Source organism: Thermobia domestica, chromosome 1, assembly GCF_964235325.1.
Source record: "Thermobia domestica chromosome 1, izTheDome1.hap1.1, whole genome shotgun sequence".
Classification (NCBI taxonomy): Eukaryota; Metazoa; Arthropoda; class Insecta; order Zygentoma; family Lepismatidae; genus Thermobia; species Thermobia domestica.
In genome coordinates this window covers 93341696-93358503 of record NC_137454.1, presented here as the reverse complement: position 1 = coordinate 93358503, position 16808 = coordinate 93341696, and the positions used below count along the sequence as shown (strand labels likewise).

Below are 16808 nucleotides of genomic sequence, written 5' to 3'. Positions count from 1 at the left end.
TGTGGTATACGAATTATAGATTTGACATTTCTTGCAGGGTAATAGAAGGGGAGGTGGTGTGAACGATGGTTCTATCGTATGGCGTTTCTTATAAATAAAAGTGCATTACAAAGTAAATCGTCAATGGTCTCTTCGGAGCAGGTCAAAACGTGGACCATTTAAGTTGCTCCATCCACATTTTTGATGCGTAAACATTTGAGAATGAAATGTCCTTAAGCTTTTAGTTCCTTGCTGAGTTCTTCGTCACTGATTCTTGGTTCGACTACATGGGTTCAAATATTTATGAACCAGGTTATCGCTGTGGAAGAGGTTGCTCTCTTTGATGTTCTTGTCTGTTAGTTTTTTGCAGATTAGCGTTTTGTCGAAATTCCGAAAAAGTATTAATTACGAATTGTAAATGGCGAAGTTGGGATTCGGTGATTTAATTATGATCCCGTTACCAGTTTTAGAGATCTGGGTAACTTATGCTCGAGTAAAATATTTCGAGAGTTGAAGAAAAATTTAGAACTTTGGATAGTAATCAGTAAGTAAATAAGTATAGAAAGTTGTCCTCTAGGGAAGGATGTTGCCTCCTCTAGAAAAGAATATTGATTCTTGTCATCGGGAGATGGTACTTCCATCTTAGTAGATTTACGTTGCACAAGTTGTGGTAAGTGATGTTTTCTTGACGGTGGCGACTTTTGTTAACTACAAGTGTTACGTGTTGGAGTGGGGCAGGCCGGTATCCAGCCCAAAAATGTAGGAGGGGGGCGGTAGAAGTTAGGGGACCCGATCCAATCATATTATATTTCATCACTGTATTATAGTTTACTTACAAGCCTACCGTGAAAATTTTAGGGGGCGGCTCCCTAGACCTCCACTTGGATACGGGTCTGGAGCGGTGGAGATCAAACACCTGCCCGAGATTCTTTATTTTGGTTTTCGTTTGCATTTTTGGTAATAGCATAATCTGAATTAGAAGTTGAGGGTGTTGATTGTCCAGTATCAATATCGATCGATGTTCGTCAGGATCGTTGTGATAAATCAATAAGTAATTGGGATTTTAAAAAATACGCACAAAGTGAAGGTATATAAATGTAATACAAAAGTCAAAAGTATATTGTCTCTCCCTAATACTACACTCGTAACAATCATTGCCTGATTGCGTTCACAACTCAGGATTCATCAAAACAAGCATTTAATACCATTAAGTATATTTATTTCCTCAATAATCTTTTTATTCTTATCCACATAAGTATATTAGCAGCCTCCTACGACCCCGTTCAATTATAAACTTTACATAAGTGTGGGTATTCACCACCTAGATCCACTATAATCAACAATTTATGATGATTGTTAGTAATGTTTTAGGTGTTAAAAATATTTTCGTTGTGAAATTTGTCAAAATATAATTACATTTTAAGAAATAATAGTGAATGAAATAAGAAAAATATAATATGTGTATTTTATTTAGCAATAAAACATCTGTAATTATGTTAATAGTGCACATAAGCTCAATGCTACCATCTAATAGTCTTCAACGAACTAGATTTTACGAGTACTATACACTGCATTCTACATTATGACAATATGTATTAGTACATAGAAAGGTATAAAGACAACTTTGTATGTACTTGACACTGTATAGTATATTGACATGTAAGCTTTTTTATGGCTCATTTCACGCAAAATTGTGCTTTATGGGGGCTGCGGTGGCTGTGGTAAAGCGTTCACCTCTGGTGCATGGAGTCCCGGGTTCAAACCTTACTCCCACGAAGTGAACTTTGTGGACAAACACCGTGTGCGTGGGTTTCCTCGAGGTTCTCCCGTTTCCTCCCACTTTCTTCATTCCACCATTTCATTCATTTCTCATCATCACCGTCTCCTTTGGCCTAGCCGGTATAAACGTGGGACGTAAAACTCGAAGATTTAATTTTCAATTGCGCTGTATTTTACTTTATAACTTCAAACGTACTGATAATGGATCTGGATATAAGTATAATGACTAGAATTTGTTGTCTTTAATTGTCTGCTATAAACAGTCATTTTTGCGCAGCTAAGGATGCATGCCCCCCAAGTGACGAATCTAGAAGGAAAAAAGTAGGGGGGCCAGCCAGAACAAAGACTAAGATAGATATATCATGAGTTTACTATAAACTTTCAAAAATATATAAATAGCTTAAATTACTTTTGTTACCCAAAAACCTAGGGGTCCTAGGCTCCCCAGTCTCGGGCTAGATTCGCCACTGTGCTGCCCCCTCAAAAACATTAAAAGCCCCTATTTGCATTCATGATTTCTAGTAAGTACTTCTTTTTTGTCTTCTGCTATTCGACCAAAGTCTTCCTTCTAGGTCAAATAAATGGACGAAATGAATGAAAAATCAAGCGACGTTGCTTATGTTGACGCGCAGATTTTTGAGTAGTTTTCGTGCAGCCAATTTGATTTGCTAAATCCAAGGTTTATTTGACGGGAGTTCCTTAAACTCATTAGACTCTAAAATAACATTATTCTAAGGGCAAATCCTAGTGCAATTCGTAAAGTTATCTGTGACCGGCGCATAGTGTTAAAAAATATATTTATATTGTCAAGACCATAGATAATTTATTAATTTGTTTGGTTTAATTTGTAATATTGTCTTGAGTTTTAGGAAACCTAATTTAATCTTGTTTGTCTTTAAAAAGATATGTGCAGATAAAACACTATGTGTATATTTCAGATTGTACGCATTCTAGTCTAACAACAAGAGCTTGTAATGATATGTAATAAATTTGTTAACACTCACACTTTTCTTCGGACAATGAGGACATCAAGAAAAGTGACATTGTTTCGTGTCAGAATTTGGTTGAATAAGATCTTTTCAGATCTGGGACGCACGTGGATGAAAATCGGCCCGAGTTCTGAAACCGTATTACCGGAACGTCAGCAGTTTGAGTTGTATAAAAACCTTTTATTTTATTCAATGGGAACATTCAAAGATCATCATTCAAAGAGTATTACTTCGAGCATTCATTCAAGGATCATTACTTGGAGGACGTTCATTCAAAGATCAGTCATTCAGTTATTCATCGAGATTAAGTATCATTAGCGTTATTATTCAGAGAATCGTCAAAGAAATATTAACGTCAAAATACAACCGACTGCTGTTTCTGGGATACGAACATTCAGTGTTTGGCTCGAACATCATCACCAAAAGCAGCACACACAACCAAATTCTGTGCTAATCCGATTCGTTATTCATGATTAATACACTAAACCACACTATCTTAAGTCCTCATTACACAAACAACACTTCAAACACAAATGATTATTAAGTCTGTTAAATACACATGTTTTAAGTAGACATTTTTGTTATCATTTTAATAGGGCTCTGGTTGGCCCTCAATCAATGCAACCAGTGGTGGAGAATCCCCCAATTACTTCTCACATAATGCGAGTAAATACAGAGTTGCTTAATCCTAATTAGATCTATCTGGGGAGCTCAGAGTGCTCTACCTAGTCAAATTCTATTCAATTTAAATCAAGAGCAACCCAGGTTGGCAATATGAGGCCGACTCAAACGTGTACTTCTAATAAAATAAATGTCAGAGGAAATCCAAGGCTAGTACACTACAAGTCCATCGTTGAAGGGAATGCGGTTAGGGAACATATATGGTAAATTTTCTTTTAAAAATACGTAACAATACATGTACGAAATAACACTGACGGCGCATAGAAAGAATCCGGAAAGGAATTACTGTGTACGAGGGGATATCATAAAATTTTAATTATTATCAGCAAATTATTAAGATATGATTGATGATGCAATTTTGTCAGTGTTATGTTTGGTTCTTATGTGTTTGATGTTAAAGAAATTAGCTCCTAATGAATGTTAATTTTTACAGGGTGTGTCAAAAGAGATCAAAGTGCAAGATGGGCCAGACAAATTCATGACAAGATGAAGGCGTGCATGGCGATGATTGTCTATCTCATGACACCATTGTAACGTGGAAAAGAAAATTCATATGTCGTCACAGACGACCCAAGACCTGGAAAACCATCCCTGATGGACAATGCGGCCTCTGTGAAGAAAGTGGAGTGTTTAATCCTCGCAGACAGACGTGTAATCATCCAAACGATTATGAATCAGACTGGTCTCAGATATGGTGTTATCCATGACGATCTTCACATGTCGAAGGTATAAGCGCACTGGGTTCCTCGTTTGCTGACACCTTTTCAAAAGTAAGCACGGCGTGACCTTTCACAACAGGTGTTGACGCTATTAGAAGAGGATGAAGAAAATTTTTTTCGGGCGTCTAGTAACCATGGATGAAACGTGGATATATCAGTATGATCCGGAGACCAAAACCATGAGCATGCAGTGAAAGCATGCCGATTCCCCCCTCCAGAAAGTCAAAGGTGCAAAAGTCATGGGGGAAGGTCATGCTGTCCGGTTTTTTTTTTTTTTTTTTTTTTTTTTTTTAGAATTCTCGTGGGGTAATCTTCACAGATTACCGTACAAAATGACAAACCATCACTGGGAAGTGCTACAGCAAACTCCTGGATAAATTGCGCGATGCTCCGAAAACGAAACGCCGTGCCATGCTCTCGAAAGGCGTTCTTCTCCTAGCTGACAATGCACCAGCTCATTCATCTCAAGTTGCTGTCGACAAAGCAAGTTCGTGTGGCTTCTAGGTATTGCAGCATCCGCCAACCTCGCACCCAGTGACTTTTTTCTTCTTTCCCCAAATGAAGAATCCATTGCATAGTCGCCATTTTGATAACACAGATGGCGTCATTCATAAGGTGGAAGAGTGGTTTAAAGCACAATGTGCAGACTTCTACAATGACGGTATTCGTAAAGTGAAGGAACGATGGTGTAAATATGTAAATCTGGGTGATGACTATATAGAGAGAGATTAACAACTACAAACCACAACAATCCCTGTGTCCTGAGTTTTTTTTTTTTTTTTTTACTATGATAATTAAAACTTTACGATACTCCCTCGTAAAGGAGCACAAAGGGACCACAGTTAAAAGAGACTTTAATTGGCAGCATATTACGTGTAAACTTAAGGTTTTTGAAGAAGAAGATTCACTCCCAATGACCACTTCCCCTTGAACAAGACCTTGAACAGAAAAGGAAGTACATGAAACGAAACCAAGATTTGAAACATCGATATTTATTAAGGTTTATATTTGCTGCTTCTAGCAGATTTTTTTTTTCTTTAACTGAGAAATCGGTGGATAGTTTGTCTGGTTAAAACTTAGTACTCAGATACTAAAATGTTTCTTCGTCATATACGATTATTTATAGCTACTAATCAATTAAAAGAAGTATTTGTAAGGTGAAAAAAAAGAATCATTCATTCACAATAAAACCATATTAACAAGCCACATTTATCATACTCATAAATCAAAGTATGTTCTATTGAAACTTTTACATAGTTAAGATTATATAATATTCATGGAGTTAAAAAAATGAACTCTTTTTTTTCATAGGAGATTAACATGTATTTTAGTAACAATTTTATATGAGACGGGATCAAGTGGCATCCGACACACTAGTGTTTGCACCCAAGACAAGGACCTGGGAATTGAACTAAGAACCATGCGCATTAAGCACTTGGCCAGATGATAAGAGCTGTACTTTTGTATAGAGTTGTATATACTTAACTAGTAGCGGGTCTAGAAGGTAAAAACTGGGGGACAACCCGAACTCAGACTATAATAGGTATATTAAGAGTTTACTATAAACTTTCAAAAATATATAAATAAAAGCTTGAATTATGTTTGTCACTCAAAAAAGTGGAGAGCCTATGTTCCCCCGGGCTTGGTCCGCCACAGTACTTAATATTACTCTATTCATTATTTCCAAGGTTTTCAGTTCTTAACTTTGTTTTCCCATTTTGAAATAAATAAAGAAAAATGAAGACCAAATGAAATTTCTAGTTCAACGTGTTTAAGGCTGAATGAGACATATGAGTAGTGGAAGTGAATAATTATGAAATTACTGTGGAATAAAAGTTTGAGAGGAAACGAGAGAACCAGGAGAAAATGCACGGACACGTTATTGCCCATCACAAACTAACATGACCTGAGAATGAACGAAAGGCACGTCACAACAGGGATGAGCACTCTATTACTGAGCCAGCATGCCCCCAAATATCTGAATAAATTGCTACAATATCATTTGTGTATCTGCTACATTGTTTAAAAAAAGAATCTGCCCACTCAACTATCTTTGTAAAGACCAATACACTTACCTAGAGCTGGTATTGAAGTTAAATGAAATGAAATCTTTCAGTTTAACGTCCAAGAATTATGCCTGTTAGACTGGGCCGTGCCGTGAAAAATCAGCGCCCGGGGCGAGAGTATACGACGGCGCCCCCATACATATATTCCAAGCAATGTTTCCTATCTTTTTTCCTTTTTTCTCCCGAATTTTTCGCCCCCCTTACTTCGGCGCCCGGGGCCGTCGCCCTCCCACGCCACGGCCCTGCCGTTAGGCTAAGGGAAACGAATGATTAAAGCAAGTGAATGGTGATGGAAGAACTGGTGGATTAAGAATGTGGGAGGAAACGGGAGTACCCAGAGAAAATCCACAGACACAATGTTCTCCACTACAAACTTACTTTACCGGAGACCTGATCCAGGGTTCTCACGCAACAGAGGTGCAGGCAGGCACGTAGCCAGGATTTCGTAATAGGGGAAGGGGGGGTCCGAGACATGAAATACTATGGTTATCACATCAGAGTTCGATTATTCTAAACTATTTTATTGGTAACATACATTGGTTCGTTTAGTCTGGATTTCGTAATGGGGGGGGGGGGCAGTGTGACATGAAATATTGTGGTTATCACACCAGGAGCTTGATCAATCTAAATTATTTTACTAGCAACACATATTGGTTTGTTAGGACAATAAAATGAGGACACGTTAGTAAGTATTTTAGTAACAAAGTATGAAGAAATCTCGAATAAAAGAATATTAAAAAGATTTAAAAAGATTTTACAATATCTACATTCCTCCTGTTCATTCAAATATAACAATTTTCCTTTCATTATGTCCTCAACTATTAAAAAAATAGTACGTATCCAATAATGTAAAATATTTTATATCTGCGTTCCTTTCTCTGTTGAATCAAGTGTTAACAGAACTTGCTTTCCACGTAACTGTTTGTTTCTATTTTTCCGTCGACTACTGTCTGTTCCAAATGACAAGTTAAAGGAGCAGTTGAAAACCGTTTCTGGAATAACATGTTTGATGCCCTACAAAGAAGCGATGATGAAAAATTATTTTTATTTTTCGCTTTTATTTTTAACGCTGATTCTTCCTATTTCTCGTTTCTTTTTGTTTCATCCTTCCTTATTTTTTTTAAAATTTCTGGTCTTGAAGGGGGGGTCCGGACCCCCCGGACCCACCCCTTGGCTACGTGCCTGGTGCAGGTAAACACTCTACCACTAAGCCAAAGTGCCCCCTTACAATTGGAATTAAATTATGCAAATATGAATTTCCCTTGACCAACTGTGAACTTCATTTAAAACCAATGTATTAGAATTTATTGTATACGATTAATAAAATATGGCCTTTTAAAACAAAATGGATGCCCAAGATTTTAAAACAAAACTGATTTTAAAAAAAACGGACGTACAATAGCGGCAAGATAGAAAGAAACTTACAGTATTGTATTAAGCTGCATCTTCGGCTTATACTGCTTACGAAACAATGCACGGGTCTAAATGTTATGTCGCGTATCTAAATAGATGATGCATGGTCAGTAGGCCGGTAGCCAGCCCAAAAATGTAGGAGGGGGACGGCTGAAGTTAGGGGGTGCCCGATCCAACTATATTATAATTCATCACCATATTATAGTTCATTTGCAAGCCTACCGTGAAAATTTTAGGGGGCACAGCAAAGATTTACTCCTAGATCCCCCTGGATACGGGCCTGACGGTCAGTGACTTCATCTCAATGCCATTATTTCTGACTTTTTACACCTCAGTTCGCTGAAGTACATCCATAGGAATTGTCTCACGATCCTAGATCGAAATAGATAAATATTCTTTCTCTACCTAGAATCCCTGCCAGGACCACGTGTACCAAAGACTCATAAACTAACTATTCCGCTCAGCACAACTAAAATCATTATATTCGTCATTATTAGTGAGGATCGATTGTAAAGCTGTATAAAAACTTTATTGTGTTTATTACTTACTTAAAACTTCCTAAGTAAGTAATCTTCCTAAGTGTCCCTTCTATCATCCTTTGTATGAGTTTTAATTACGCTTGCATATTTTTCTTGTACTCTTAACGTTACGCATCAGCCATTTTACGAAAGTCGTATTCAATTTTGTTGATTTAATATATACACGAGCAATAGGATGTGGTATATTAAATTCCAAAGAAATTAAAATAGTTCTATTGGAAATATTACGATTTTTTTGTTTCCTCTTACAACTCCTCATAGAGGACATTGCCCTCATAAACAAACGCAAAATAATTAATAATTCGAACGCATTGTTAAATCAACTTACAGAGACATGAAAATATTAAATAATTAACCAGTAAACGAATGATTAAAATAGACGTTACATATAGACTGTGATATTTAATATGTTCTATTTACTTATTCTGTTGTCCAATGTGTTAGTTGTGGTATATTTTACTTATACATTTTTTTAAATCACAAATAACGTATCAAGCTGAATCTCAAAGAAACAAAAGATCTAAGGATAAAATATCATATCGTATTGATTTCAAGGACACGATATTACAGATACAACATAACAACAACAAGTGAAAGAAGGAATCATATATACATAGTGAAAGTGAATTTACTGAAATAAAATAATAAGTTAGATTTGTCAAATCAAATATATAGTTATATAAATACTCTTCAATTTCTATGAACAACACATTACACTACACACAGAACAAATATACAAAGGATACACCATATATCAGAAAATTGAAACATTTGAAATATATTTGATGTGTTCCTTTTACTGACGAATCCAGTGAAACGATTGATCAGAATAAAACTTTAAGAAATAGCACATTGAAATAAGATTTAACCGAAACGCTTAAATTTAAAAAGAATTTAATTAAAGTTGAGGTACGGTGGCTGAGTAGTAGAATGATTTCCTCTGGCACGTGGGGTCCCTGGTTCGATCCCCGGCCAGGTAAGTTCGTAGTGGACCCTTGGGTTTTCTCGGGGTACTCCCGTTTTCTCCCACTTTCTCATTCCACTAATTATTTCATCATCATTCACTTGCCTTAATCATCGTCTCCTTTACCCTAAATTGGCATAAACGTGGGGCATTTCATTTCATTTCATATAATTTAATTAAAGCACTTCTATTACCTAAATTTGTATGCAGAAATAAGCATGCCATAAAGTGGATCATTTCAGACATTTCTAATTATTATATTTTATGTGCTACTATGTGTCTTTTGCAATGTTTCATTGAGTATTATATTCTAATTTTACGTATCTTTTGTGTGTGTGTGTGTGTGTGTATCATAGTAAATAAAAACAGCTATCTAAGTGTATGTTATGTTCATTTATAATCAAAAAGAATTTTGGTATGAGATGGCACGATTGCTCACTTCTGGTGCTAAGAGCTTCGGGTTCAACCCCGGTCCATGCGAATATGTGGTGGAAAACAGTAAATCAATTAGTTTTTTCAGGGTTTCCTAGTTTCCTATCCTTATTCTTCTAATTCTTTCATAATAGTTCGTTTTGACTAATCATGTGTAGCCTAGGTACAAAGGGCGTAAGATGGGATGTTAAAACAAATTATGTGTACGATGTGTATATTGCACCATGCAAACTACTGGCTAGAAATTAAACCTACAACCTTTACAGTAAATATCAAATTAAGGCTTTATTTGTTTAAAGAAAACTTGTGTAATCAGAATATCAAGATTGAATTATATTTTCTTACATACATTTGAATCTTTGTAGGTAGAAAATTCTTATTAGCGTATGAACTGTAGCTTAACGTGGGCTGCAAACCACATGTAGGGTGGGCTTCACCGGACATCGAACTTGGGTGTCTCGCATGCAAAGCGGGATCTTGAAACTTTTATCCACGACAAGGACATTTATTTTCTCAGTTTCGTGTTTTCTTTTAGGAATATATATAGAGATACCATATAGACAATACTTTTTATACTTTATAATGAATGACAAGTGTCAAATTTTATTTTGTATAATAGTGTAATCAACATAAAATCTCAGTGGCAAAATACAAAAAAAGGAAGGGAAATAAATTCGTACACAAAAGACATATACAAAATATACGTACCACTTCTTGTTGCCTATCTTCGGGATGCCACGAACAAGCAAGTCCTTGATGTGTCTGCATTTCTATATAATATACAAGCAACAGAGTGACACTAACCACACCAGCCAACACTGGCAACACTGTATGTAGTGTTTTTGACGATGACCCATGCTGGGTCAACTTCTTAACGGAGCCAAGTTTTGAAAGGTCATCCGGGGTCACCGATAGCTTGTCAGCTTTATGAAGAATACTGTTCAATCGTTTCTCTGCCTCCGCCAAATGTGAGTTCGGTATCATTTTTTTTTTTTAATTGTTCCTTTAGAAATATCGAACCTCACAAAAACTATAAGAATGAATGAAATAAGTTTTCTTACATGTGTTAAAGTACGCTAGAATATTTTTTCCCCTTCGACGAAGTACTCGTAATATTGGTATTCGGAGTTGGAACTTCTCCGCACTGACGGAACAAGTGAACTGTTTCCACTTTGAGTGGTCATCGAACATAAAAACTCTAGTCAGTCCTTCGCTGCTGCCATCTGGTTGATACGTTTGTGAAGTGGGATTCTCTTTTGTAGTTGCACCGAGCGCATGCGCTCCTCTGGTTCGAAACGAATGCTGCGTTATTATTCGGTTTTCAGAAATGCGGACGAGAAGCGAGTGCAAGAGTGTAATAGACCAAGTTCCTTCTCTCGTCAAATAAATGCCTGTTGGGGAAGCGCGAAGGTACTTGCACTGAAAACACTTGTTCCCCCACGCACACATGTATACTGTAATGCTTAGGTACGAAAAAGGGGGAAATTTAACGTAAAGAATCTCTGGATCTGACAGCTCACCTCACGTGCAAGGATCGTAGATCTGAACACTGATTATTCGTTTCCTTATTTGCAACACCATTTCATAGTTTACTTTTTCATTACTTGCAGATTTTCCTTCCTTCTTTTTCTTTATTATTTATTTATTTAATTTTATTCTTATTGAAGTTCCCCGTCCATTTCCAGCAATTAGGCTAAAAAAGACGTAGACATAGAGTTTAAAAATGGAAATGGAAACCTTAAGTTTTACGTCTCACGATTATGCCAGCTAGGCGAAAGGAGACGGTGTTGATGATAAATGAATGAAAAGATGGAATGAAGAAAGCGAGAGGAGATGAGAGAACCCACGCACATGGTGTTTGTCCACGACAAAGCTTACTTGGCGCGATCTGGGATCGAACCAAGAACGCCATGCACTAGAGGTGCATGCTCTACCACTGAGCCACCGCGGTCCTCTAGAATTTAAAGTGAAATATAAACCACCCTGATGTGTTTAATGCTCTTCCACTGGGACAGTGGTTCTCAACCTTTTTTAACTGACAACACACTATACTGAACATTCCAGGACATCGCAAGACACTTGTTTGATATTTTTATTATAAATAATAATAATAATAATAATAATAATAATAATAATAATAATAATAATAATAATAATAATAATAATAATAATAATAATAATGACTCTATATAGCACTGAGCATTATTGCTTCCACTGGAAGTATTCACTAGTGCAGTTTGTTCCGATTTTGACTACCGGTACTTATTATTGAATTCTTCATGATTTATAAATTATAAAATTTCGGAGCACACCTTATGGGACTGTGTGACACATCGGTTGAGAACCACTGAAGTTGGAATCTAGCATGGGCACGAATGGCATGCTAGCCAGGCACTAGACCAGGGAGGAAGTTCCTTTTTCTTTAGCATTTAAGTCAAACATCTAAGTGCAGTGGAGCCGCAGTGGCTCAGTGATAGAGCGTTCAACTCTGAGGTCATGGATTCCATCCCAGCTCGCGCCAAGTGTATTTTGTGCTGGCCAAACACCTTGTGTGTGGGTTTTCTGGGGGGTCCGTTTCCTCCCACATTCTTCATTCCACTGTTTCAGTCATTTGTAATCACCATCATCTCCTATAGCCTAGCCGGCATAACTGTGCGACGTAAAACTTAAAAGACTCAATTTCATTTCATCTAAGTGCAGCATGCATTAAACTTAAGTTTCCCGTTTAAATGATTGACACACTATTACTTTTACTTTGGGAGACTTAAGTTCAACGATTGATAAGACTATATGAAGCTCAAATTTCACTTTAAGCTGTAGATTTACATCTGACGTAACCTCTGTGATCAAGTACATGAGGCGTTCACAGCACAAGGGAATCAAGTCCAATTGTCGACGTTGTCAGAAACAAAGTTTGGAGATGCTTAAGTAGATAGAAAAGCTTACACTGTTTTATATACGGTATTATGAAAATTATTTGCATTATATGGACATGAATCATTTAATCTCTGAAGAAGCTTCCGATAGAGATATTAAGATAAAGTAGTCAAAAATGACCTACAAAGTGGACTTGATCCCCTTGTACACTGAACGTGTAATATGTGTGTTCATAGATGAATATTAGAGGGACACATCGCCTGGTAGTAAAGCGCTCATCTCTAGTGCGAAAGGTCTCTGGTTCCATTTCAGACCACACGAGTTTGCGGTGACCAATATCATGTTAGTTTTTTTTTTTTTTTTTTTCAAATCTGCCGTTTTCCCTCATATTCCAATATCTATTTATATAAAGATGTATGTATGTTCCAGCATAACTCTAACTCTGGAACGTAAGGATGAACTTTAACAAACTTAGTATAGATATTACTTACAAACTGAGAAAAGAATACTTTAGTGATAAGCGTACCTAACATACCTAAGGAGGAGTGGTAGGAGGTGACATGTTAAAATAATATAAATCGACCGATATTACTTTCAAAATGATAGTTTTCGGGGCCTCTGAGGTGATTAATGACACTACCGATGAGGCTTAAGTCAGAGTTCACCTCCATTAATACCCGTGGGGGGTTGGTGACATATAAAACAATCACATTTGAGTAATATTAATGTCGAATTTATAGTTTCCGGAGTCCCTAAGTTAATTAGTGACAGTTCTGATGCTTTTTAAGTCCAAATCTAGCCCCAGTAAAGGTAACATTCCGTTGCGACCTATATTAGTAGGGAGTCCAAAGTTTTCAAGGTCCCTGAGATGAATAGTGACACTTCTGATGACATTTAGGATCATGTTGAGCCCCTTAGCACCGCTAGGAGGTTGAAAAGGTCACACGTAAAAATTATATGGAAAACAGACGACATTTCTGTTGAATAAATAGTTTTCGGTGTCGCTGATATGAATAGACTTATCCCCGGTAGCTTTAAAGTCCAAATCTAGCCTTCATAGTCATGGATGGTGAGTACGGTGGAAAAACCAAATGTACCAAAAGACGATTACGAAGACGAAGGTGTCGAATTCATAGGTTTAGAGATCACTAAGATGTTAGGTGACATTCCGATTGCATTTACACGCAAATTTAACTAGTCAAGAACGGGCGTGTTATTCGATGTTGCTTGTCCATCTTTCTATCTAGGGTCTATATACCAGTATACATATATAGACTATAAATATACTTGGATGTGTATATATGAATGTATGGCGGAGCACTTACTTCTGTTCGTGGTATCCTTTCTTCTCGTTTCCTGGCCAAGTAAGTTTGTGGCGTACATCATGTTTGTGGGTTTCTTCAGGGAACTCCCGTTTCTTCCACATTCTCATTCCACCAATTATTCCGCCATCACTCACTTGCCTTAACGATCCGTCTTAATTAGTCTATAGGGCATATAGTGAGAGGTTAAACTGAAAAGATTTCATTTCATTTGTCTTTTACGTATAATTGAGAATAAAAAGCGTAAATAATTTTCGCTATTGAGATTATTGAGAAGGCCTAAATAATTTTTAAGGAGCGAATTATAATACAGTGAGTACCGGTACTCGTCATTCATGTCTGTCTGTGATACGAAATTCGAATTGACGGAAGTGTTGTATAGGCTCACCGCTGAGTAGCTGTTCAGAATGTATGTTATGAGCATGATTATTTATGCACATAGGACTTTGTAGCATTTACCATTGTTGCTAACTTCAATTTTATTTCGGCCTTTAAATGTATTAGTTCTACCTTTACCATGAGAACAAGAGTTGATCAGTTATAAACGATTCGTTAAATGGTATATAATTCGATCCTTCGATAATGGCACGTTCCGCTTGTTCATGTAGAAGAATTAAGAAAAAATTCATCGGAGACAGCATCCATCGGCTGGTTGATGGTGAATGTGCTGAAGCACGTGGGGTTCGTTTGCTGAAACGAAGGGTTATTGCAGTGGCGTATTTAGGGGGTGGGTATCGGGCTCAAGCTCCCCCCGAAATAATTTCATTATTATTTCTTGCATTATACGTACAACACAAATGCTTCTTACTAGTTCTCAAGCCCTCCCTGAAACAAATTCCTAAATACGCCACTGGGTTATTGCAATATTAAAACCAGTTGAGAATGCTCCAAGAGTATTGCCAGAACGAACTTAAAAATAATGGAGAGATGTAGCGGGAAGGATAACTGTGATTGTTCGTACATGTTAAAGTAAATCTTTTTATCCACACCTTCTTCTATTTCTCGGAAAAATTCGCAAAATATCATCTCTCTATGACTTACAGTTCCCGAGAAAAGGCTCCACAAATCTCTCGAAATTCGAACTTTTTTGGCCAATATCTGGAAAACTGTGGCCAGTTTGCCAGTAGCTAGTTGTCCAGTGGCTACCGGTTACTATTTGGTACCAAAATGTTCACCATCCTCTTAGGTACCGTATTGTTCAACACCAATATGATCTCTCTCTGACTTACGGTTCCCGAGATATAGTTCCTTAAATCTTCCAAAATCGGAACTTTTTTTTTTTTTTTTTTTTGCTAATATGTCGGGAACAGTAAGTCATAGAGAGATTATGTTGGTGTTGATCAATATGTAAGAGCATGGTAAACATTTTGGTACCAATATTCACTCCACCGGTTACTATTTGGTACCAAAATTCTCTTAGGTATTAACAAACACCATCATCTCTCTGCGACTTATGGTTCCAGAGATATGGATCCTCAAATCTCCGGAAATCAACCATTTTTTTTTTTTTGCCAATATCTCGAAAACAGTAAGAGTGACGCGAAAAATTCTATCACTTTCTAAGATAGTTTTTGATGCTCTATCGATTGGAGGGCTCAAAATTTGAAAAAAAAATATGCAAATAACAGACAGACGGACAGACACACACACAGACATAGAGAATTCAGTAACGAACTTTTTAAGTTCGTAGACCAGAAATTGTAGTGTATATCTATCACTTCCAGTTTTAATACAGAATAAGGGGACGTGGTATGCACTCTTAGGAAGTTAAATAGAGCACAGGAAACCGTTTCAAGCTATCCATTACAGTCTTTCCCTATAGTGATCAACGTTAAAAATGGATTATGGTTTATTTCTACCACTTTCAGTTTAAATGTCATCTCCGTCAACGACCTTAGTTCCTATCAGGGGCGGATCCAGGGGGGCGTCCCCTTCCCCCAGAAGTGGAAATTTTCTTATTTTATATACGTATAAAAATAAAACCCATCCCAGAGTTTGAAGCTTTTAAAAGTAGCTGTAAGTAGCAGTATTACAACCCATCGTCCCCCAGAAGTCTGTCCTGGATCCGCCCCTGGTTCCTAATTATTTATCTATAATCTATTTGGTTATTCAATACAGTAGGCACTAGACCCAGTTACAGCGTTGTTGCTTCATAATTACATTTACCCACAGTTATATCTTTTAACAAGATTATTGATACATTTTCGTTATAACATACAGTTTATTTTAAAGTCTATTAATACATAACGTCACCGACATTTCAAAAACATCTTTATCAGATATTCTTCCAATTGCTATAGAAAACTTAATGATGATATTTGTTTTTGCCTTTCTGCAAACCTCACCGGACATACAACTGAACCTCCGAGTTAATACTGGACCGATCAATTTTACCATGTATCAATTTATGTAAAAATAAAATATCAGTAAATAAAAATAAAATATTCTCTCCGCTGTTTTGAAGTGTAAATATTGAAGTTTTGTACTATATCTGAATGTGATTCATATTTTGGAAACAGGACAGTTTTTCTATAAGTAAATAATTTCTATAATTTTGATTGTATTCTTTCAATCATAATTAATTTCTTCAGTGTCTTTGGTAACCAAGACAGAGTCGCATAGCCGCGAGCACCACCTATCCAGCTCACCATACTTTATTTTGATTGAATTGTAAAATTTACTAAGTAAATCATACTCAGATGTTTCTATACGAACAATTAAGAGACAAATACCGGTACATAATGAAATGGAACTAATTAACACGGCGGTACTTGGCACCTCTTAATGTGACTTGAGCATTGGCGCCTACTCTCACAGACCCATTTATTTAATTTGGTAGAATTACAATTATTATTTAGTACAAAATTCAAAAGTTTCAATATGTTATCACAAGGTAATAAATCATGTTCAGAAGTGTCCATGTGTCCATTGAAAATAAAATTTTGAATTTGAACCCCAATCAGAACCAACGGTCAGCTACTATAGTAGTAACAGGCTGGAAAAACGGGTAGCACGGGCGTGTGAGATTTGGCGTCAGTGCCGCCGGGT

General features: G+C 36.7%; 1 protein-coding gene across 1 annotated transcript in view; it reads right to left on the bottom strand.

Moving 5' to 3' along the window:
- LOC145687350 (uncharacterized) overlaps nucleotides 1-10792 on the bottom strand; it is a 137051-nt gene extending 126259 nt beyond the window's left edge. The window contains exon 1 of the mRNA XM_081760810.1: nucleotides 10270-10792. Within this exon, the coding sequence (XP_081616936.1) occupies nucleotides 10270-10545 (276 nt within the window). The 5' untranslated portion in view covers nucleotides 10546-10792. The remainder of the gene's footprint in view (nucleotides 1-10269) is intronic.
- Between the last annotated feature and the right edge of the window lie 6016 nt (nucleotides 10793-16808).